We start from the raw sequence: 22,291 nt of genomic DNA, 5'->3' as shown, positions 1-22,291 counted from the left end.
TAAAGTGTCCTGGATGTTTCTCAAAGTATTTTTAAGCTTTTTTTTTAATCTAAAATTTCTTCTGTGTTCTTTTATATTTAGATATGCTAATGATTATTTTCACACTAAATTAGGTATCAAATGTTCAACATTAATGATCCAATCATGTGCACATTTCTGAGTTTGGATTGTTTCTCTAATTTAATTTATCTTTGGACAATGCTGAGTGACCCTATATGAGCTACTGTAGATGATTCATACATACTTTATGGGTTTTAGACATATGAAGACTAGTTAATTGAGCTACAATGATCACAAATGTGCCTATGTTGGCTTTATTCTTCTATAAATAGATAAAGACAGTAAAAACTTTTCACTGTGGTTTTAAACACCTGAGGTTGGATCCAAATGATTTTAGAACCTGGTAAAGGCCAGTTCATTTCTCCATTGAACACGGTGTAGGTTGTTATATAAAGACTTAGACTTAGGCTTAGATTCTATTTGTCATTTTGTTTACACAAGTGTAAAAAAAAAAAAGAGAAATTTGTTTGGAAATACTTGAGTAAAAATCTTAATTGTTTGGGGTCCCTAAAAAAATACTTTTTTTAAATACTGAACTAATCATAACAGAGGCATTAACAAATTAACTAGACATGGATCTATTTGGTCCCATTCCATAGATCAATTAAATATACATTGAAGTGTTTCCTGATTTTCAATGAGGAAGGATCAAGTGTCCTCCATAGCTTTGTGGCACAACTTTGACTTTATAAACACAGTGAAGATAGGAACCATAGGGCATTATATAGCCTAATGTCTATGTGAACAATGCCCCCTAGTGTCTCAGCACCAACATAAAATAAAAAAATTAATAATTTGCTTATGGGTGTATTTGCATCATCCCCTTAATGGTGCATTTGGTCTTAATAAAAAAGGCATTTAAATGAATTTCACGAGTAAAGTCTGACACTTTTCACATTCAGGATCCCTATAAAACAGCACTAAAAAGACTTTACCTAAAGTAGAACATAGACGTTTAGGGTCCAGCCGGAATAAAAAATGAGATTCTTACACTTTAAGTTCTGAATAATGAATCAACATCTAATCTTGAATAATCAATGGCTTCATGTATTATAGACAGAGATTTTCGCTGTCAGACTGCAGGTTTATTGGTGATTCCCAGAGTTTCAAATTGGAGCAGTTCTGACTTTGGACTGTTAACTTTGAAACTATTATAATTCGAAAAAAAATTGAGTTGCTTAAGTCATACTGAGAGAATAAAGTTACCGGGGTATTAAATAGTTAATAATAGGTTTGTTTCTTTGTGCCTCACAGCTATGAGATAAATATGAATATAGATGCAATATTGAACATGAGGGAAATACCTTATTTTTCAGGCTGTAAACTGATGTTAAAACGCCATATACACTGAAACAAAGGGGCTCCTATGATCCTGGTAACTGGCTGTCAGTAAGCCCCTGTTCCCAACACAGAGACCTCTTTTGATCAGTGGTTCTCTCTACATAAAGGAGAAAAATGTCTCTGCAGGGAAGGGATGAAATTCCTATATTAAAAATTAAGCATGGTCTGCTTTCAAACGAGCACAACAGATAGCCGCAGACCTGGCTATCTGCATCTTTCTCTCGCAGAATTTTGCAGTAAGAAGAAAAATTAAGAGCATGACAGTCATAGAGTCACAAGCCAGCTAGAAACCTCTACAGCAGAACACAGCAGGCTCTCCCAGCACTGACCTAAACTTTTCCTGACCACTGGATATCCCTCATCTTCATCAGAACTGTGAAAACTACGGTAAAGCCTGGTAACTAATAACTGATCTCTTATTTGAGAAATTTACCTCTGCATTTACCCATTCTCTCAGGGAGCAGTGGGCCGCCATTGTGTGGCGCACAGGCAGCAGTGTTGGGGGTTAAAGGTTTTGCACAGAGACCCAGAGTGGAGGCTGTGGGGATCAAAGCAGGTTCTTGCAACCTTCTCAGAGCACAAGCGCACTGCTCGAACCAATAGGCCAACATTCCTCTTAAAGCAATCAAAGTTCTTTCCTGCTTAACTATTTTGTTTGAATTGTCTGATTGTGTTTGATGAGTTCTTACTATACTTTAAAAACTGAACTAAAAAGTTGATAGGTGAGCTAAGAGCTTCAGCAAAGAGCTTTTTAACCAGGTGTTAATATATTTTACATTTTATTTGTAAAGTAATGACAAATTTTATTTCATAAAAGTTTTAAACTCTAAAATTATCTTAACCTTTTTATTTTTTCTGATCTGCTCATTACACTTAAAGTCACTGAGCTTCGGTTTGAGGTTCCCAGATATTGTCAAAGGTTCCCCTTAAAATTATTCCTTTAAGAATAATCTGGAGATTAAGAATCAATTATCTAAACAGTAATTGATTTCTGCATAGACAGATATTTCTTTAAATGATCATTTTACCAAACTGGTTCCACTTATCCCAGACTGGGGTCACGGGTACAGCAGTCTCAACAGTGACTCCCAGACTTCCCTCTCCCCAGACACCTCCTCCAGCTCCTCTTGGAGAAGCTGAGACATTCCAGGGTCAGCTGATTTTTATGGTCCCTCTATTGTGTCCTGGGCTGGGCCTCATCCCAGTGGGACATACCTTCTGAGGGAGACATCCAGGGGGCATCCAACACAGATGTCAGAGCCATCTCAGCTGACTCCTCCTGGTTTCGAGGAGAAGCAGCTCTTCCAGATGACCAAACCCTATAAGATGAGCTGCTGCAACCCTGCCGAGGAAGCTTATTTCAGTCGTTTATATCCAGGACCTTTTTCTTTAAGGAAAATCCAGATTTCATGACAATTAGTGATGGTAGGCGAGTAAACCAACTGGTAAGTCGAGAGTTTTGCCTTTTGGCTCAGCTCTGTCTTCAAAACAACAGTGGCAACAATCTGTCAATCTCCTACTCTGTTTTCGCCATTTACTTGTTAACATGACCTCAACATACTTAAACTCCCCCCTTTATGGCAGGAACTCTCCTATGACCTGAAAAGCCACCTACCATAGACTTGGAGGAGCTGATGTTCATCTGGGTTGGAGCTGGATGGGAGGACATCCTTAGCCATGGTCATCATTAGCTTATCATTGGCCACCCCAACCATGTGATCCCACGTGGGCATAACTTACAAGCAGTAAACTAATTTAACATTTTTATTGTTTGTATATTAACAATAAATGACAGCAAAACTAGAGTGGTTAAAATATTTAATGCTCTTTTCAGAACTAGTTTTTGTGTTTTATGGAGTAGAAGAGAAATTGAAGTGTCTCTGCAAGTCATTTAGGAGTCTTCTATGTAATTAAAGATAAAAACAACTAAATTAATTTAATGTATTTGTTAGTATATGTGAATATTAATATTTACACAATAATATTATTATAATAGACGTAATACTATAGTAGACATGAACAACAGATAAGATGTTCCCTCCAGAACTTGAATCTGAAAGAACATTCTTAAATAAATCTTAAATTTAGACATCTTGGACGTGTAAATATATACATTTATTTATTAGCAGGCTTTTAGGAAGATCTGGTTTGTCTATTTTCCCCTTGGAAATTAAGGATGTTGTGCTCATTCATTTTTCCATTGGTAAAGTGTGAATTGCCCCCCCATTGGTGCCGTATAGATATTTTCTAGCTACGCCACTGTGTTCTGACTGATTTGCACTCGGTTACATGCCGCTCCACTGTAGACTGCTGGTCTTGTTCTAAATTTTTCTAAATAAACTTTAGTTCTCAAACATAAAACCCATACTAAACTGTGATATAAAAGCATTATTTTATTGGTAATGGTTTTCGCCCATTTTCATTTGTCTCCTTTTCCCTTATTAGTTTTGTTAAAAAAAAAATAAGGCTAAAATATGTTTAACCTGAAGTTGAATGATAATTTTTAGTAAATTATTTTATTTAAAATGACTGTTTCTATAAATTTACTGCATATGTGTGCAGAGTTAACTTTTTTAGCAAGGTTGAGCTTGAGTCCGTCTTTCATCTATTGTTCTAACCCACAGCCACTTGGGTCTGTGTTCACAGGGAAACATATAACTAACCAAAAGTTATTTGATTAAATATTAATTAAAACAAATGTGTACAAGTGCACAACACCTCTTACTGTAAATCCAAACATTATACATGCATTGTAAAAAAGGACACAATAAGTCTGGATTTCTTTAAGTTACAGAACTCTAGATTGTTTGCAGGTTTATGCCTTCACACTGGACTGATCTGATGTTTACTTTCACCCTGCTGGTCCCTTCAGTGGCTCCTTTTTTTCCAAGATTCCTCATCCACAAGGGCAGGCGAGGGAATTGGACACAAAGGACAAAAAGCAGCCAATGTTGTCCATCACAAAGCTCTAATGATGCTGATTTTCAGCCACTGACTGAGCAGAAAACGACCGCAGGGACAGGTCCTAACGAAATGAACTGATCACTGCAGCATTGTTTGTTTTTTTTTGGTCCAAATTATGTAAATAAATAACAACAAACGAGGAAAATGGATGTGTTTGATTCTAACATGCTTGCTCTGAATCCAAACATGGTGAATTCTCTTCCTGTGGTGAATAAAGATCCAAGGAAAAAGATCCAGCAGAAGTCCCCTCTTATGTGTGATCACATATCAGTGCAGACTGACGTCTGAAACGTTGTTAGCTGGCAGCTGATGGTGAAATGCTGAGCTGATGTCAGATCTACTCCAGGTGTTAAAACAGTTCTGGGTGTGGTGCTCACCACAGGACACATCTGCTCCTGGAAAACAGAACAGAATCAGCATAGACTTACTTTTATCTTTATTTCCACCTTCATTTATTCTAATTAGAAGAATGAAAAACCACCCCTATGAAGGGGTGTATTCATATACATAACTATGCTTATTTGTCTCTGCAGCTTCCTATTCTAATGCTCTTTGTGATGGAATGGGAGGCAGGGAGGAGGATGGAAACCTGGGGAGGAGAAATGGCCCTCCTGCTGCTTATGCTGGACTAATGCTAACATAAAGCACATTATCTTCTATGTGGTCTCTAGTTAGAAACCATTTTTACAAATACCGTTCTTGTGTTAATCATTCATTCTTGCTAAACAGTTATTTTCCGCTTTGAGATCTGTATGTCTGACATTTTCCATTCCGTGCATGTAAAATTAACAATACGGATGGCATGCAGAAAAGTATGCATTCATTGCGATCTTTGAATCACAGGCAAATAGACCTAGGTACTAAAATATTTGTTAAGTTTACCTTTGCTCCCAGCTAAAATAAAAACATTTGGAACCATCAACATATGTGTGAACTGTCTGTGATAGGACAATGCAGAATGGCCACAAGTGAGTTAAAACAAAAGATGTAAATCATTTTCATAGCTACCTATGGTCAATTACTCTTGATCCTAGAAACAGTTTGATCTTATATTCTGTTTTTACATGTTTATCAGATGAAAAGAAATTGATTTTGCATAGAAATATATGTCAATAAACACAGAAACATAATCAATAAATCCTAAAAACTATTGTCCTTGACAGTGATGAATAAACCTCTTTTAGCAATATATATATATATTTATATATTTTTTTTTTTAGAATTGTATTGATCTCACAATGGAGAAATTAACTCTCTGCATTTAACCTATCCCCTTGGAGAGCAGTGGGATGTGCATCACTATGCAGCATCCAGGGAGCAGTGTGGGGTTAAGGGTCTTGCTCAGGGACCCAGAGTGCAGGCTGTGGGGATCTAACCGGATACTTGCAACCCTCTCAGAGCACAAGTGCACTGCTCTAACCACTAGGCCAACACTCCCCAATTAACCAGTTTAGATGTAAACTGAACACATAGGTATCAGTTTAGATCAGTTTAAGAGTCGACAGGTTAATATGGACAAAATGTTGCACCATAACAATGATCACATCCTTACAAATGATCAAATTTTAAAAAACCTAGCGGTGAAGATGGATAAAGTTTCAGTCAGACACAGGCGCAATTACCTAAGGCCTGAATATAAAACCTACAGTTTTAGATCTATTTGATAAAAATGAATCTATAAATCTCTAATTAGAAAAATGATCACAATAATATCAATATTCTGAGGCTGCATGGTGGTACAACTTGTAGCACTGTTTTGTTTTGCAGCAAGAAGGTCACGGATCCTTGTAACATGGGGTTTGCATTTTCTCCCTGTGTGCACGATTGTGTGCATCTGTCTCTGTGTCTCTGCTTTGCTGGGGAGTAACCCACCTTTCACCTGAAGAGTGCTGGACATAAGCACCAGCCCCCCAGGACCCTGACCGACAAGGAAGGATAATAATCTGACAAATAATATTTTAGCTCAACAGGCATTTAAAAAAACTAATTTTTTCTTCCTGTATTGTATTGTTATGTTAAAAAAACACTGATATAACTTCTTCTAAATCCTGTATATTTGTAGCCTTTACAGTGAGGAAAATAAGTATTTCAACACCCTGCTAATTTGCAAGTTCTCCCCATTAGAAATGGGTCTGGGGTGTGAAATTGTCACCATAGGGCCACTTTGAGAGATATAATCTAAAAGAAAAACATCCAAAAATCTAAACATGTTTTTTTAACGATTTATTTGTATGATACAGCTGCAAATAAGTATTTCAACACTTGCCTATCAGCTAGAATTCTGACCCTCAAAGACCTGTTAGTCTGCCAGCAAAATGTCCACCTCCACTCCATTTATTATCCTAAATTACATACACCTTTTTGAGGTAATTAGCTGCATAAAGGCCCCTTTACACCCCATACAATCAGTAAGAATCCAACTACTAACATGGCCAAGACCAAAGAGTTGTACAAAGACACTGGAGACAAAATTGTACACCTCCACTGTTGGAGCAATCTTTAGAAAATGGAAGAAGCTAAACATGACTGTCAATCTCCCTCAGACTGTAGCTCCATGCAAGATCTCAGCTGATAAAGTCTCAATGATCCTAAGAAAGGTCAGAAATCAGCCCAGAACTACACGGGAGGAGCTGGTCAATGACCCGAAAAGAGCTGGGACCCCCGTTTCCAAGGTTACTGTTGGTAATACACTGAGACGTCATGTTTGAAATCATGCATGGCACAGAAGGCTCCCCTGTTTAAACCAGCAAATGTCAAGGCCTGCCTTAAGGTTGTGAATGACCATATGGATGATCCAGAGGAGTCATGGGAGAAAGTCATGTGGTCAGATGAGACCAAGATAAAACTTTTTGGTCATAATTCCACTAACTGTGTTAGGAGGAAGAAGAACAAGAACACCATCCCTATTGTGAAGAATGGGGTTTGTAGCTTCATGCTTTGGGGGTGTTTTTCTGCACATGGGACAGGGCGACTCTACTGTATTAAGGAGAGGATGACTGGGGCCATGTATTGTATTAGAGCATTGAAGGTAGGTCGAGGCTGGGTCCTCCAACATGACAATGACCTGAAACACACAGGATAACCAAGGAGTGGCTCTGGAAGAAGATTATCAAGGTTCTGATGTGGCCCAGCCACAGTCCAGACCTAAACCCAATTCAGAATCTTTGGAGGGAGTTCAAACTCTGTGTTTCTCAGTGACAGCCAATAAACCTGATTGATGTAAAGAAGATCTGTGTGGAGGAGTGGGCCAAAATCCCTCCTGCAGTGTGAAAAACTGGTGAAAAACTACAGAAAACTTTTGACCTCTGGAATTGCAAACAAAGGCTACTGTACCAAATATTAACATTGATTTTCTCAGGTGTTCAAATACTTATTTGCAGCTGTATCATACAAATAAATAGTTAAAAATCATACATTGGGATTTCTGGATTTATTTTTTACTTATGTCTCTCACAGAGGACATGCACTTTTGCATGATTTCAAAGTGGGAGAACTTGCAAAATAGCAGGGTGTTCAAATACTTTTTTTCCTCATTGTATATCAAAAAAACGTTAATTGTCCTGTTCTTATATTGTGCCTTTTTCAAGTCAAGGGACTCCAAAGCACTTTATACAAATTTAAGTCATTCAAACACTGATGGTGGTAAGCTCCATTGTAGCCACAGCTGTCCTGGGGCACATTGACAAAGGCAAGGCTGTCGTACCCAGGTGCCATCTAACCACATGACATCAAGACAGACAGAGCTGCTTTTTGAAAACTCTGGTTGCAGGACCAACTGCATCATGCCTTTCTGGCACCCTGATAATGTGCAAAGAAATCTACCAAGTAATAAGGCTAAATAAAAAAATAAATAAAAACAAAAGCTTACTGTATCTGAATAGCCATATCAAATCCTAATTCCCAGCCATAAAACATAGAACATTTCAAAATGACAAATTTGTTGATTCAAAACAAACTGAAAAACCTACTGCAAACTAAACCAGACAAAGAAGATTATCATTTCTATTTCACTTTACCTACATGAGGACATGTCTGTTAATAACTCTCACCTTCATTTTGTTTGCTATGTTTTTTGAGTCCCAGAATCCCGCTCATTGAAAACCTGGACTCAAAGGGGCAGTCTGCTCCTATAGAAACAGATGATGCTATGAAGTAGAGATACAACAAAGTATGGGGCTAAAGGTAGAACAGTTAGAAGGATGATAGGGAAACACTCACCATCTTCACATGGCTTTGCCTGTATTTTCTTCCTGATGATCCTTCAAAGACCAAAACAATCAACACGGATCTGTGGATCCAAGCAGAACAACTGAAAAAAACCTTACCTGTTGATAGAGCTGATGCTGGGAACGTTGCTGCAATCACACACTTGTTCCAGCACCAGCCTGTCTCGGATCTCCCAGGCAAACATAGTGGGGTTGTCGTGTTTCAGCTGCAGAATCTTTTGAACTACTTTTGGGGTTGCCACCTTGGGCTTGGAGCCTCCTATCAGCCCCGGTCTAATGCTTCCTGTCTCATTGTACCTGGAGAAGATTAGAATGATACAAGCCAAGGAATGGTTGACATTTCAACACGTATGGATAAAGAGGCAACCCTTACATGCATGCAAATTGAATTGCATGTATTATGCAATTCAAACAACAAATTTTCTGGATGTGAAAAAAAAAATACTCTCATTAGTATTAATTTTGATTAAGCATACATCATTAATGTATTTCAAATAAACAAGTTATATCAAACTGATGAATATGAATTGTGTAAGGTTTATTTAATTGGGCTGTTTTAAAATATATTTTTAAAAAAGCAAATGGGAATTGGTTTTGTAATAAAATAACATAAATCTTAAAATACGTTATTGAATTAATTTCAGGTGATATTTTTTTTTCTGAATATCAACGTTGTTTGTTGTGTAAAGTTTAACAATATAACCAATAAATATTAAAAAAAATGTATGCCCAATTTTTTAAAAAGAGATTTCAAAGCAAAAGTTAAAAAAATCCAAGGAAGGAAAGAAAAATTATTAGTGTTAATAACAATTAATAGCTGCTATAACTTAGAGTAAAATGTAATAAAGCTTCACGTGACCAAAGGCTATATGTTTATTTGATCATCTATCAAATAAAATGTTTAAGGTTTTGGCCACTGTTCAAAGCCCTCGTAAAAACAGACATGATAAGAATTAGAAAATAGAATATATTTATGGCAAACACCTTTATGAATTACTATATGAGCGAATCCATTTCAAACTGCTGTTACCTGGTCAGTATTTTGCTGACGCAGCCGTGACTGACTCGCAGGCGGCGGGAAATCTCACAGGGGCGCACGCCCTGCTGTGAGAGCTCCACGATGCGCTGTCTAACCTCGTGCGGTAAGGGCCGCCCGTTGATAAAAACTCCGCCGAGCTGATTGAACCCACCGAGCCCTGGGAGCAGAACCAGACCACCCAGTTAGAACTTTAGACAGGCAAAGGCGCACTACTGCTAAGGTTTAAATACTTACTGTGCGTAACGGTGAACGGAACCAGTCCAAAAGTGACGTCCATCACAGAAACGCAAAACCCCCCACTATGAACTAATAAACTTGTGTTTCTGCCCACAGTCCGGCGTTAAAACATAAAAGCAGAAGCAAGAAAACTACACCTTAGATCAGGCGTCCTGTCTTTAAAGAAATCCAAAGTCAGATACCCTCGGCTATTTAAACAGACACGTATGTGATTAACTATAGGAGTTAAAAATACCGAATAAATACAAAATTTAAAAACCAAAAAGTTAAACAAAGGCTGCCTCTCTGCGGTTTCAGCACCGGATCTGTGGAGAGCGGCCAAAGCTATAAGCGCACAGGTGGGAGGAGGCGCTCTTTATTTCTTTGAGCGCACTTACGCACAAATAGATGGAGACGGAGTTTTACAAGTAGAAATACTTCTACCAACGGCGTAAGTTTGATTTCAACTTTGGTATGGACACTATTGGTCTGATGTCATTGTTCCTATGCAAAAATAGGCATGCTTATTTTTTTATGCATGACGTGAAAATCAGGGTGTATTTCATTTAAAGAGAAAAACAGCATTTATTTCTACATTTATACAAATGTTATAAGCACTGCACACACTAGATGCTGTTTATCATTGACCGAAGCTTAACTGGCTCTGATGAATGAGGAATTAGGACTTTTTTCTACTTTGAGAAGATTTGCATTTGAAATTACCAGCGACTAAGACAGTAGGTAAATCTGTGCCTATTTAACAGAATATAGTCTAAATATGTCTGCTATATGTGTATTTATACTTTTTTTTTATTTTGAAGATATAGTATTGTGCAGAGGTAAACAGAGGTAAAACCCACTCTTATCTTTTAAATGTTATCTTTGTAATATGAATTAAAGTGAAATAATAGATTCAAGGGATGCCAAATACATGTATTGTATTTACATGTGCACTGGAACTAGAAGATGAACTGACATTCACTCTACAAGTTGTATATCTAGGTTATAGTTACTCTGTTTAACCCATTTCATGTATTTTATTTAGGGCTGAAACAATTCATCGGATTAATCAATTATTGAAATAATGTCAACAAATTTAGTAATCGATTAATCGTTAACTGGAGTATAGAGACTTTAAAACATGTCTTTAGCTCACAAAGTGACCAACTTGGAGCAGGAATTATACCAAAATTGTAAAAAATAAATAAAGAAAGAAATAAACATTTTGCATTTTAGATTAAAAAAAATGTTTTTGTCTATCTATATTCTCCATCCAGAACTCCTGTACTGCTACAACAACGCTGTATTGTAAATCATAAACATGTTCTTCACATGTAATTGTTGGTAGAGACAAGTAGGTCGGTCCAAAATTTTGTTAGGGACAGGTCCCTTTGGTCCCTATGAAAACCTACGCCCATGTCTTCTACTATATGATTAGAAATTCAGATCAGAAAACTTAATATTGCAGTCACAGTCAACATTTTTCTGACATGTAAAGGCAGCATTACACCACTTTAGAAATATATACCCACAGAGAATCCATCGTTATCTATAATGCTGTCTATCTATTTTTTTTTTTTTGCTTTAATGATAGGCTTACAGATTATCAAAGATTGATGACAGATAAAGTGATTTTCCCCATAATTTTTAAGTAAATCTTTTTTTTAATGCTGTCTCCAGACAAATGATATATAGTATATTTGAAATGTTACACAATCTTTATTTTCTACATTTAGCCTCACGAAACGAAACTTTGTTGTGATTGTGTAACATGGAATTACTCAGTTATTTAGGCTCCCTTTTCATTTATTTATTACTCCTTTATGACTAATTTTGTATCCATTCTTTGTAGCTGGCACCCACTTGAAATAAAACAAACAAACAAACATAGATAAAGTCTTCAAATCCATTTGAGAAGGAGGCACGCTACCTTCCCTTAAGATGTTCGGTTGAAGCTTTATTAAATATACTAGAAATAAAACACGTTGAAGTTTTAAGGCTGCAATGTGATAAATGAAGGAAAAGGGCTATAAAGTCTATTCAGAATAGAAAAAAAAGGGAATGTTAAACGTTTTGCTTCAAAAAACAAAACCATACATTAAAAACTCTGCTGTAATAAATACAGTTAGAATTTATTAGAATAAAATTAAATGTATATAACATCTTTCTTAATTATACAGGTGTCGCCTGTAACACCGGAAACAAAAAGTGTTGCTAACTCCGGGTAACATTTTAGTCGTCCAACATTTACCGGAAGTTCCGGTTTCCTGCTAATCATAGCCACATGCATATAAACTCGCTAAGAGCTATTTTCCCACTACTGTATGGAGGAAACAGAGTGTATATAACAGGAGATAATCGCTACTAAGATACGGTAAAGTAACATAGAGTACAACAGAGATGCAGAGATATTTTGACGAGATTTTTTGAACTTTAGCTTCTTTGCTAGGTGCTGCTTTACTCTAATGTCTCTCACTAGTTATGAATATTGATAAAACAGGCTTGAGACAAATGTAAAGTAAGTCTTTGGCCAATTCATGTTATTTCAGTAGCGGTAAGAACAAAGAAAGTGTGTTATTAATGTGTTATTATCCCGCTCAATATAACTGCAGTGCACCAAGTCACCACTGAGTGGCGCTACTATCACTGTTTGTACAATGGACTCATTTAAGGAAAACATCAAAGATCATCGTTTCTTCGTTGAGGACTCCATCAGCTCAGGGAGTGAAGAGGAAACATGTTACAGGAACTATCAGAAAAACACAAAGAAGCTCAGCAGAGAAAGCTCTCCTCCAATCATCCTCGCCTTCTCCATCACCTCTGGACAGACCCTGCAGGAGGACACCAGCAGTGTCTCCTCTGCTGTTTCAGAGGAGCAGCTAGAGGAGGACAGTGATCATCAGCCCATTGAAGATTGGATGATGCTGGAGGGAGAGGAGCAGATAGAGGACACACGGATCCAGCTCAACCTAGACTGCTGGGACAGCTCTGATGAAGGAGACGGAGAGGAAGGTCAGAGATTAATGCAAATATTATCTATAATTCACCACGTCTGCACATGTTAGAGCCACAGATTTTCAGTTTGTTTTTAAAGGAACTTTTTGGGATGGATCAGTTCAAAATGAACAGCATCTATAGCATAAGGTGACCAGTTTTCTGAAATCCAGTCTGGGGACATTTCCAGCTCGTAGATAAAACTAAATAAATATCAAAATTAAAATGTAAAATACAGGAAGGGCCTCTCCTACTTCCTAACATTATTAAAATTAACTTAATCTATAGTGTTGATTAGTGCCATGTGGTCATTCAGTCTTCTCTGTCTTCTTCCCTCTCCATCTTCTTTTCTTTCTAGCTGACTTCTAGATGCTCTCTGTAAGTAGATTTTTCTTCCTTCTCTTAAACTGATGATTCCACCAGCCTCCCTATTTTCCTCCACTCTCATTCAATCTTCTTTCTATCAGTCTTCTAATGTTTTTCCTCTTCTATCAATCGTACACTAATCTGAAACAAGGACATAATACAATCAAAGTCCCTTTCAAACGCATATAATCTCATCATACATGTTATGATTATTATGATTATGGTAATTATTATTATTATTGTTGTGATCTCACCTGGTTAAGTACTAAACAGGCTTATCACCACAATATTTGGAGCTAAAAGTAAAAACCTAATAAATGAATATTAAACAGGTGGTTATCTCTTCCTCCATAATTCTCAGATCATGCAGATCTAGTCTTATTCAGTTTTCCTTATACTGTCTCTTATTTTTTATCATGAGGAACTCTCATTCAGTCTATCCAAACTGAGTGGTAGAGAAGTAGACCTGTGCCTGGAAGTCTATGCTCATAAATCGCAACCATAAAACAGCAAAACGGCTTATAACTCTACTTACAATGACAAACTATCTGAAGATATGAACTAAAGGTCACAAATCAGTTCTAAAAAACATCTTTAGATGAAGCCTTGTTGAGCCACAGAACCAGATAAGCGCCTTACAAGGAGTTTTCAGTCATTCTGCTTAATGTTATCTGAGTCTATTTCCTAATGCCAGCTGCAGCCAATGCTTTGTCTTACTTTTTGTTGATTAGCTTGCTTTATGTGACATTTTTGTTCCTAATCTTTAGTAAAACAAAACACAGCAAAGCCCTTTTTTAATTAACCTGGGCATGAACCAAAAATCTATCACAATGATCAGGCTAAATCAAATCAAATGAACTGATTGACACACTCACCATAGCACAGTGGTTTTGATAAAGAACTTCTTCTGCTTTAAAAGTATTGCGCTCTGCTCCTCATCTATAAGTTAACAGCTGCCAATCAGCTAGCTAACAGCTGTTTCTGTGTGCAGCATGCTCACAAAGTTTTTCTACCCTAATAACAGTCTACACGCAACATTTACTCTCCCAATCATAAAACGGTAAAATCACAGACAGCTTTAGCCGGGGACAGGTGGTTCAAAACGGTGACTGTCCCCATAAATCAGAGATACCTGTCAGAGAGTAGCGTTTACAGCTGTAGGTAGACCAGTGGCAGAACAACAACATTTTTTGAGGGGTGGATAAAAACTGCAGGTCCCATAACCAGATTAGTCAGTCTAGACTAATCAATTTATACCAAGAGGGAAATGAACCAACACAAAAGACAGAACAGGTTTCCATGAAGGCATGGCTCATAAATATGCACTCATATTTATAAATCTATACTGATTAAATCAATGATTTATGCTCTGTTTGATACAGAGCTGGGTAGTGTTGTCAAAAATTGCTCTTAATTAAGAGCTTTACTTTAACAGATTTCACTCAAGTAAAAATTAACCAACCAAAATATTACTCAAGCAGGCTACTGATATACTGAGGAACAAATAATCACAGCTGATTAATGTTTAAAATAATATAATCAATTAATAAGACCTCAAAATAATATGCATGAAATATCAATACCTACAGCATTTAATGTATATGCAACATAGTGCCAAACATATTTGTTCATCTGCTTATATATGTGTTTGAAATTTGATGATATCCTATTCACAATCTATAGAATTTTGTTGATGGATTTCCACTGCCAGCAAAATCAATTTTTAATAATCTGGAAGCATTTACCAAAAGTCTGTTGGGTCCATAGTAATTTGTTTAAAGCAGAATTAAATGCTCCGGTTGAGTTAATCCTAAAATTGTTGTATAAGGTTGAGGTCAGGATTCTGTGCAGGCCAGTCAACTTTCTCTAAATCAAACTGCAAACAGGCTTCAATTGGAAGGGAACCAGACTTTGACTCTGTTTTTTTTTTAAAGCTGTTTAAACACCCATCCAGGAGTTGTTGTCAATTTGTTGGCTCACACCGGAGCCAAAAGAAGTGACTGCAGTGTATAATAAAGTGACAAGTGTGGATTTGAGAAAACACAGTGGACCAAATGCACAGATGAGCCCAAACCGCTGGTGACTGTGACATTCGTAGCCCATGTGAAGGAGTCATCTATGGGTGGTGGCTCTTGCTGCGTTAACTCCACCCTCACCCTGAACAGATCTTGTCTATCATCTGAACTCTGGCTTCTACAGCAAAAACTTTTTGTCTTCCCCAGTACTGTATATACTTTTGAAGAACCTTTGCGGGTGTTTTGAATTAATCAGTGAAGGTGTTTTTTTTTACCTCCGCCACCGAGATTGTTTTCATTAGCGTCAGTTTTTAAAATAACAACAAAAGTTATGGACAGATTTTAATGACTTTTTTTTTTATCAGAATTGCCCCTCAAGCCAGTGAACAATCTATTCAATTCTGGTGTTAATTCAGATCAGGGTCTGGGTACAGGATTTTTTACAAATATTCTCCAACATTATGAGGTAGGGATAGAAGCAGTTCCCCACTAAACCACAAGGTGGCAGCAGTAACTATTGGGAGCTTAAGAGAAAATCCCAGGGAAGGGAACGTTGTTGGTTTGCACCCTCCGAATGCTTTTCTACTTTTAGATGTACTTGTACAGTTTGCTATGAACCAGAAGCAAAACACATTAACGCCTTTTAAATATGTACCAGGAGTCATGCAACATGCACCAATGTAATTGAAAATTTTCTGATATTGTGCAGCTTTGGTGGTCACCTCTGACATAAGTGTGGAAAAAGCAAACATCAAATTCCTATGCTTGTGCACAAAACTTGGCTGTTATAGTTGGAGCTGACTCTAATTCTTCAATGCAGTAACAGTTTGTAGTTTTTCTCTCCATTTCAGATATGGCAGACAAGACAGGGAAATTAGAAAGAGATCCCTGGGCCATATCAGAAAAAGACAAGGTAATCTTTATCATGTTGGTTTGAGAAACTCTAGAAATGAGCTTGCTAATGCAAAACATATGCAGTATAAATATGTTGGTTAGATGAGCTCTGAAATGTTCTCACACATAACTTTGATATTTTAATATGTCCAGTTTAAAACTGCTCAATCTCGGGGAAGTCGCTATTTCCTGACTGGTCCAACCATCTGTAACATCTGCAACAGGACTGGGCATGTTTCCAAAAATTGCTACTACCAAAAGGTACAACAGCACACCCACCTTTGTTATTGTTTTATGTCTTCCTGTTGGCGATCATATATATATAAATCCTTGTGCTCTTCAGCAGAAAATTCCCACTTGTGTTCTCTGCGGCGTCCAGGGCCACGTCCAAAGAGACTGTCCCAACCGTCCCTGTTCCACCTGCGGACTGCCTTCACACGGCCTTAGCCCCTGCAAAGTGCCTCCAGTGTGGAAGCAGCACTGCCAGCGCTGTGGCTTGATCGGCCACGTGTCGGATGTGAGTTTTTTGTCAGCTCCCACAAGAAACCCCTTGGGGAGATGATTAAAGTTTGTTGAATTTTTAAGAAAATGGCTGACAGCACATTCTGGTATGTGCTGCTGTGTGATCTCTTTGTTTTCTGAAGTGTTTCTCTATTTCTACATTAGTTGCATCTTTAGTGGTACTACAGTGTGTCATTTCTCATAGTTAAATATCTGTCCTTTGTTTTTTTTCATCTCACAGGCTTGTCCAGATACATGGAGACAATACCATCTGACAGTAAGTGGTTGATCTAATCCCTCTTTGCTTATTTTAGCTTTTTTTCGAGGGGAAACACCTGATTTCTTTGAGCCTGATGAGGTATAAATTGTTCAATGCTGTGCAAAATTATTTATCCTAATACTAACTAGGAATATCCTGACACACCTTTTTAATTTCTGATATCAAACTGATTTTACAGCTTTAACACAGAGACAGCAGATATATTTCTAGAGGTGCTATTGACATGACATTTTCACCAGATGTCGGAAACAATCTTTGCAATCCACACATACAAAGAAGTCAAACCATAGATGTCCAGAAATTAAATTATGTCTAATAATGCAGAATCGCATAAGAAAAAAGTATTGAACATGTGAAGAAAGGGAGGCACAAAAAGGCATGGAAAGCCAGGACACCAGCTGAAATCTCTCAGTAATTAGAAAGCAATCCTTCCCCTTGTCCGTGCAAATTAATATCAGCTGGTTCAGTCCCAAATGATGGCCTATAAAAAGGTGTCTTTGGTGTCACACAAGAATCATCTCGTGATGGGTAAAAGTAAAGAGCTTTCTTAAGAAAGAAACTTTAATGATGATATTGGTTACACAAGGATTTCTGAATGTTCCAGTAAGCACTGTTTGGGCCATAATCTGGAAGTGGAAAGAACATTATTTCACCACAAACCGACCACAACCAGCCGCTCCTCACAAGATTTCTGACAGAGAGTGAAAATTATTTTCTGAAGAGTTATCCAACTTTTGGTGAGCTACAGACAAACCTGGAATTAGCAGGTACAATCGTTTCAAAGAAAACAAAAAGTAGTGAACTCAACCGCCATGGCCTGTATGCACGCTCACCAAGCAAGAGTCCATTGCTGAAGAAAAAGCATGTGGAAGCTCGATTAAAGTTTGCTGCACAACATTTAGACAAGCCTTTGGAATACAGGGAGAATATAGTCTTGTTAGATGAAACCAAAATTGAACTCTTTGGATGCCATAATACACATCGTGTTTAGAGGTCAAATGGTAACGCACATATATGGCTTGATTTCTTTGTATGTGTTGATTGCATGGATTGTTACTGACATCTGGTGAAAATTCAATAGCAACAGGACCTCTAGAAATATATTTACTGAGAAAAATGGTGGCATGTTCAATTCTAATTTTACCTGCTATATTGATCTGATACAAAATCAGCAGGAATCATCTATAGTGTAGAATATAAGAAAAGGCTAGATTAAGTGATAACAGTAATAGGTATGAGAGCAACTGACCCATGTATTGTGAACTCATTCACAGTACATGGGTCTCATTTTGCTTTAGACTGATGTCACTACCAGGCGCTTCCGCCTCCTGCTGCACCTCCAGGATCAGGCAGGAGGTGAGCGGCTGTGAATAACAAAAAGATCCTGCTGCAGAACCCAAACTGCTAAGGATCTTGATCAGAACTTTTTGAGCTAAAATCTAAACACTCCACTGAATCATGAGGTTAAACATAAAACAAAGTGCAATCAGGCCATGTGTGGAAAGCCAAAAATGCCAGAAATTTAATAAATTCAAGAGTGAAATTTTCAATGCAATTTTAGATGGATCTTAATAGTAAATGAATGAATAATTAAAAAAAGGATTTATTTGAATTATTAATAATTATTCAAGCTTGATACTGGTGTGATGGAGACATTATAAAATATTTTTCTCTCTCTTTTGGCAAAGGAAATCATAAAAGCTATTTTAAAGTAATACATTTTTAGACATGCTTTTATTAAATATTTGATTCAAACTAATATAGCTATATATATTTAATGGATTTGCCAGTTTAATTACTACATTGATCATTCAATATACTTTAGATTTATATTTTAAATAGGGCTGATTAGTTTGCAAATCGATTAATCTGATGATTATTTTTTTGATTAATCAATTAATAATCGGATAGGTAAAGGTTCCTTAAAGAAGGTGGTTTCATTTTACTAAATAAAACCAAGTGAAGCTAAAAAAAATTCCACTTGATGAGTTCTGGATAGAGCATATTGACAAATGAAAATATTTTTATTAATCTTTAATGCAAAATTTTAATATATCTTTTTACAATTTTGATATACATACTGCTCTAAATGTGTTGCTCTGTCAGCTAAAGGCATGTTTTAGAGTCTCTATACTCCAGTTAACGATTAATCGATTACTAAAATAATTTTAAATTATTTCATTAATCGACTAATCAAATTAATTGTTTCAGCCCTAATTTCAAGTTTTATCAAAATAATGAGATGTCTGAATTAACCAGATTACAATTAAATTAGCAGATCCCAGAATGGAAGTGTCACTTGTTGGGGTCAGTATCCAGTTATCTGAAAGCTGGGTTAAGCCAAAGCTGTTAGCTGGGTTGCCCCAAAACCACAAATGAATAATCAGCCCATGGGAAACACTGAAGGGGCAGGAATACTTGTATAATGTATAATTTACTCTTTCAAGTACAGATTTGAGAATTCATTTGAATACATTTAGAAAATCATCAAAGTCGATTTATGTTTTTTCCAGGTCAGCCTTGGGGTCCCTTTCAGACCCAGAACCATCTGCAGTGGCAAACCTAAGAGTCACTTTGCTCATTGCTACAACTGCTCAAAAAGGGGACATTATGGTCATGTAAGTAGCTGTATTTCACCATCGGGGATGTCCTGTTTTTTGTGTGTTTTTCTTATTTTCTCCTTATTCTCTCGCACATTTGGGTGATTGACTTTGTCGGTGTCAGGAGTGCGTGAAGAGGAGAATGATCAGTGGCACTTTTCCCTCTCTGCCTTATGTTTGCCACTATGATACCCTGGAGGAGATTCTACAACAAGGTGAAAATGAGCTAGCACCAGCCAGGGGTGATGAAAATTTGCATTCTGAAGATTTTAGTAAAATATTGTGTGGAATTAAAACAATGGATTCCACTTCACTTCATCCAATATACAAAATATTTTTAAAGGTGAAATCTGACTTCATAATCAAAGCTTAATAACTACTGTGTTTGTTTTCAGAACTTCTAAAAGGTGGATCACTACATTCTTCACAGCAAGGACAGCTGGCTAAGAAAACAGGGGATTTATGCAAAGATAGAACATCAGTCCAGGGAAGAAGTAATACCAAACAGGATCCAGGATCCAATCCTGGAAGGAGGAGGACCTGGCCTGAAAGACGGAGAGAGAGGCGTGAGGTGAAGCGACTGAGGAGGGAGGCCCAGGCCAAGCGCGAAGGAGGACTTCTGGCGAGGCATTGTTGTACCTCTGATGATAGAGATTGTTCTGCTGACCCCTCTGGATACATCCTTCAAAGTCAAAGACAGCCCAAACCCCCTCTCAGATTGGAGAAGGTTAGAAAAAAGAGCAGGAAGAGCAGAGAGGCAGACAGGTGGAGGAAAAGAGGAGGGATAAAACGTGGGCATCTGAATCCCCATTGTGACCTTGACATTGGAAGTGAAAACTTTCTGTCACCAAAGCAGAGAGTTCGTCACAGAAGGAGGTGAAAAATTATGTCTATTTTTATCCTTTTAAGGGCATTAATTTATTATTTTTTTATTTCACTTTATGTGTATTTTTTTAAGAATAAACTGATGATAAATTCCTGACATTCATTCATTATTTTTATTACCGGTAAGCAAATGTCTCATATTAAAAAACTTAAAATAAATAGAAGTAACTTTTCTTTATAAACAAATTTGATGTATATAAAGAGTATGCATTTATATTTATCCTAAATCATAACTTTTTTGGAGTTCTCAGCTAGAGGCAAAACAGTTTAACGTTACAGCATTTCAGCCAATTTATTTATTTCTGCCTTGTTTAGATGTCAGTCTTATTATGTCAGGGCAGTATATAGGTTCAGCACTAAATCGTATCTGGATTGTTGGAAGCAGTAATATATTGTTACTGGCGGACTGATGGCCATCATGGGTGTCTATTATTTGTGACTAAAACTCTGAAGCTCCAAAGCATATAAATATATTTATTTGTAATTTTTAATTCAAGTCTTAAAATCATTATTCAAAAGTCTTGGCACCTCTGTGCTAGAAGGAGAGTTGGCATTATGACGATGGTGTATTGTGAAGGATTAAGACGCGACAATATGTTAAAGCTGAGCTTGGGATATGTTCAAGAGGGGTTCTTATGTCTTTCATGCATCAAGGGAGAGCCTTTGAAATTAAATTCAGTTTTAGAGAAGTTCTTTGTTTAATTTTTTATGGAAATTGAAGAAAGATCACGATCAGGCTACAATACAAATAGACATACAAATACAAAACAAATGTATGAATACATACATATTCATAACAGTATTAAAAATATGATAAATAAATATGTTTTACCTCTCTCCTTGGGCTGCCACCTTATCATGGTGGAGAGGTTTGAGTGTCCCAATGATCCTGGGAGCTATGTGGTCTGGGGCTTTATGCCCCTGGTAGGGTCACCCACGGCAGACAGGTCCTAGGTGAGGAACCAGACAAAGCGCAGGCTTCCCTCGCCCGGACGCGGGTCACTGGGGCCCCACTCTGGAGCCAGGCCTGGAGGGGGGGCACGATGGCGAGCGCCTGGTGGCCGGGCTTTTACCCATGGGGCCCGGCCGGGCTCAGCCTGAAGAGGAAACATGAGTCACCCCTTACATGGGCCCACCACTCGTGAGAGGGGCCATAGGGGTCGGGTGCAGTGTGTGTTGGGTGGCGGCCGAGGGAGGGGACCCTGGCGGTGGTTGCTGAGGCAAAAACTCGGGTGTGGGAGGAGTTTGGAGAGGCCATGGAGAAAGACTTTCGTACGGCTCCGAAGCGATTCTGGTCCGCCATCCGGCATCTCAGGAGGGGAAAGCGGTGCAGCACCAACACTGTTTATAGTGGGGATGGTGTGCTGCTGACCTCGACTCTGGACGTTGTGGGTTGGTGGGCGGAATACTTCAAAGACCTCCTCAATCCCACCAACATGCCTTCCATTGAGGAAGCTGGGCCTGGGGACTCTGGGCTGGGCTCTCCAATCTCTGTGGGCGAGGTCGCCGAGGTGGTTAAAAAGCTCCTCGGTGGCAGGGCCCCGGGGGTGGATGAGATCCGCCTGGAGTTCCTCAAGGTCCTGGATGTTGTAGGGTTGTGTTGGCTGACGCGACTCTGCAACATTGCATGGACATCGGGGCAGTTACCCTGGATTGGCAGACTGAGGTGGTGGTCCCCCTATTTAAAAAGGGGGACCGGAGGGTGTGCTCCAATTACAGGGGAGTCACACTCTTAAGCCTCCCCGGCAAGGTCTGTTCGGGGGTGCTAGAGAGGAGGGTCCGTCGGATAGTCGAACCTCGGATTCAGGAAGAGCAGTGTGGTTTTGTAAAAAAAGGGGGGGGGAGTATGTATGTATATATATATATATATGTATATGTATATATATATATATGTATATATATATATATAT

General features: G+C 37.9%; 2 protein-coding genes across 2 annotated transcripts; one reads left to right on the top strand and one right to left on the bottom strand.

Moving 5' to 3' along the window:
* Nucleotides 1-2,459: 2,459 nt before the first annotated feature.
* On the bottom strand, nucleotides 2,460-10,001 carry LOC107085669 (paired box protein Pax-5-like). Its single transcript, XM_015376143.1, has 5 exons — nucleotides 9,865-10,001; nucleotides 9,622-9,787; nucleotides 8,691-8,888; nucleotides 8,584-8,624; nucleotides 2,460-2,527 (listed from the first exon to the last, which is right to left on the bottom strand). Exons 1-5 carry the CDS (start codon nucleotides 9,905-9,907, stop codon nucleotides 2,460-2,462), a joined length of 516 nt encoding a protein of 171 aa, XP_015231629.1. The 5' UTR covers nucleotides 9,908-10,001.
* A 2,100-nt stretch (nucleotides 10,002-12,101) lies between these two features.
* LOC107085667 (zinc finger CCHC domain-containing protein 7-like) lies at nucleotides 12,102-20,478 on the top strand. Its single transcript, XM_015376140.1, has 8 exons — nucleotides 12,102-12,858; nucleotides 16,073-16,134; nucleotides 16,269-16,376; nucleotides 16,459-16,632; nucleotides 16,858-16,893; nucleotides 19,410-19,514; nucleotides 19,621-19,711; nucleotides 19,892-20,478. Exons 1-8 carry the CDS (start codon nucleotides 12,504-12,506, stop codon nucleotides 20,374-20,376), a joined length of 1,416 nt encoding a protein of 471 aa, XP_015231626.1. The 5' UTR covers nucleotides 12,102-12,503; the 3' UTR covers nucleotides 20,377-20,478.
* The last annotated feature ends 1,813 nt before the right edge of the window (nucleotides 20,479-22,291 follow it).

Source organism: Cyprinodon variegatus, unplaced genomic scaffold, assembly GCF_000732505.1.
Source record: "Cyprinodon variegatus isolate N-32 unplaced genomic scaffold, C_variegatus-1.0 Scaffold130, whole genome shotgun sequence".
Lineage (NCBI taxonomy): Eukaryota > Metazoa > Chordata > Actinopteri > Cyprinodontiformes > Cyprinodontidae > Cyprinodon > Cyprinodon variegatus.
The sequence above is the reverse complement of the archived record's forward strand: the minus strand, read 5'-3'. Positions and strand labels throughout refer to the sequence as shown.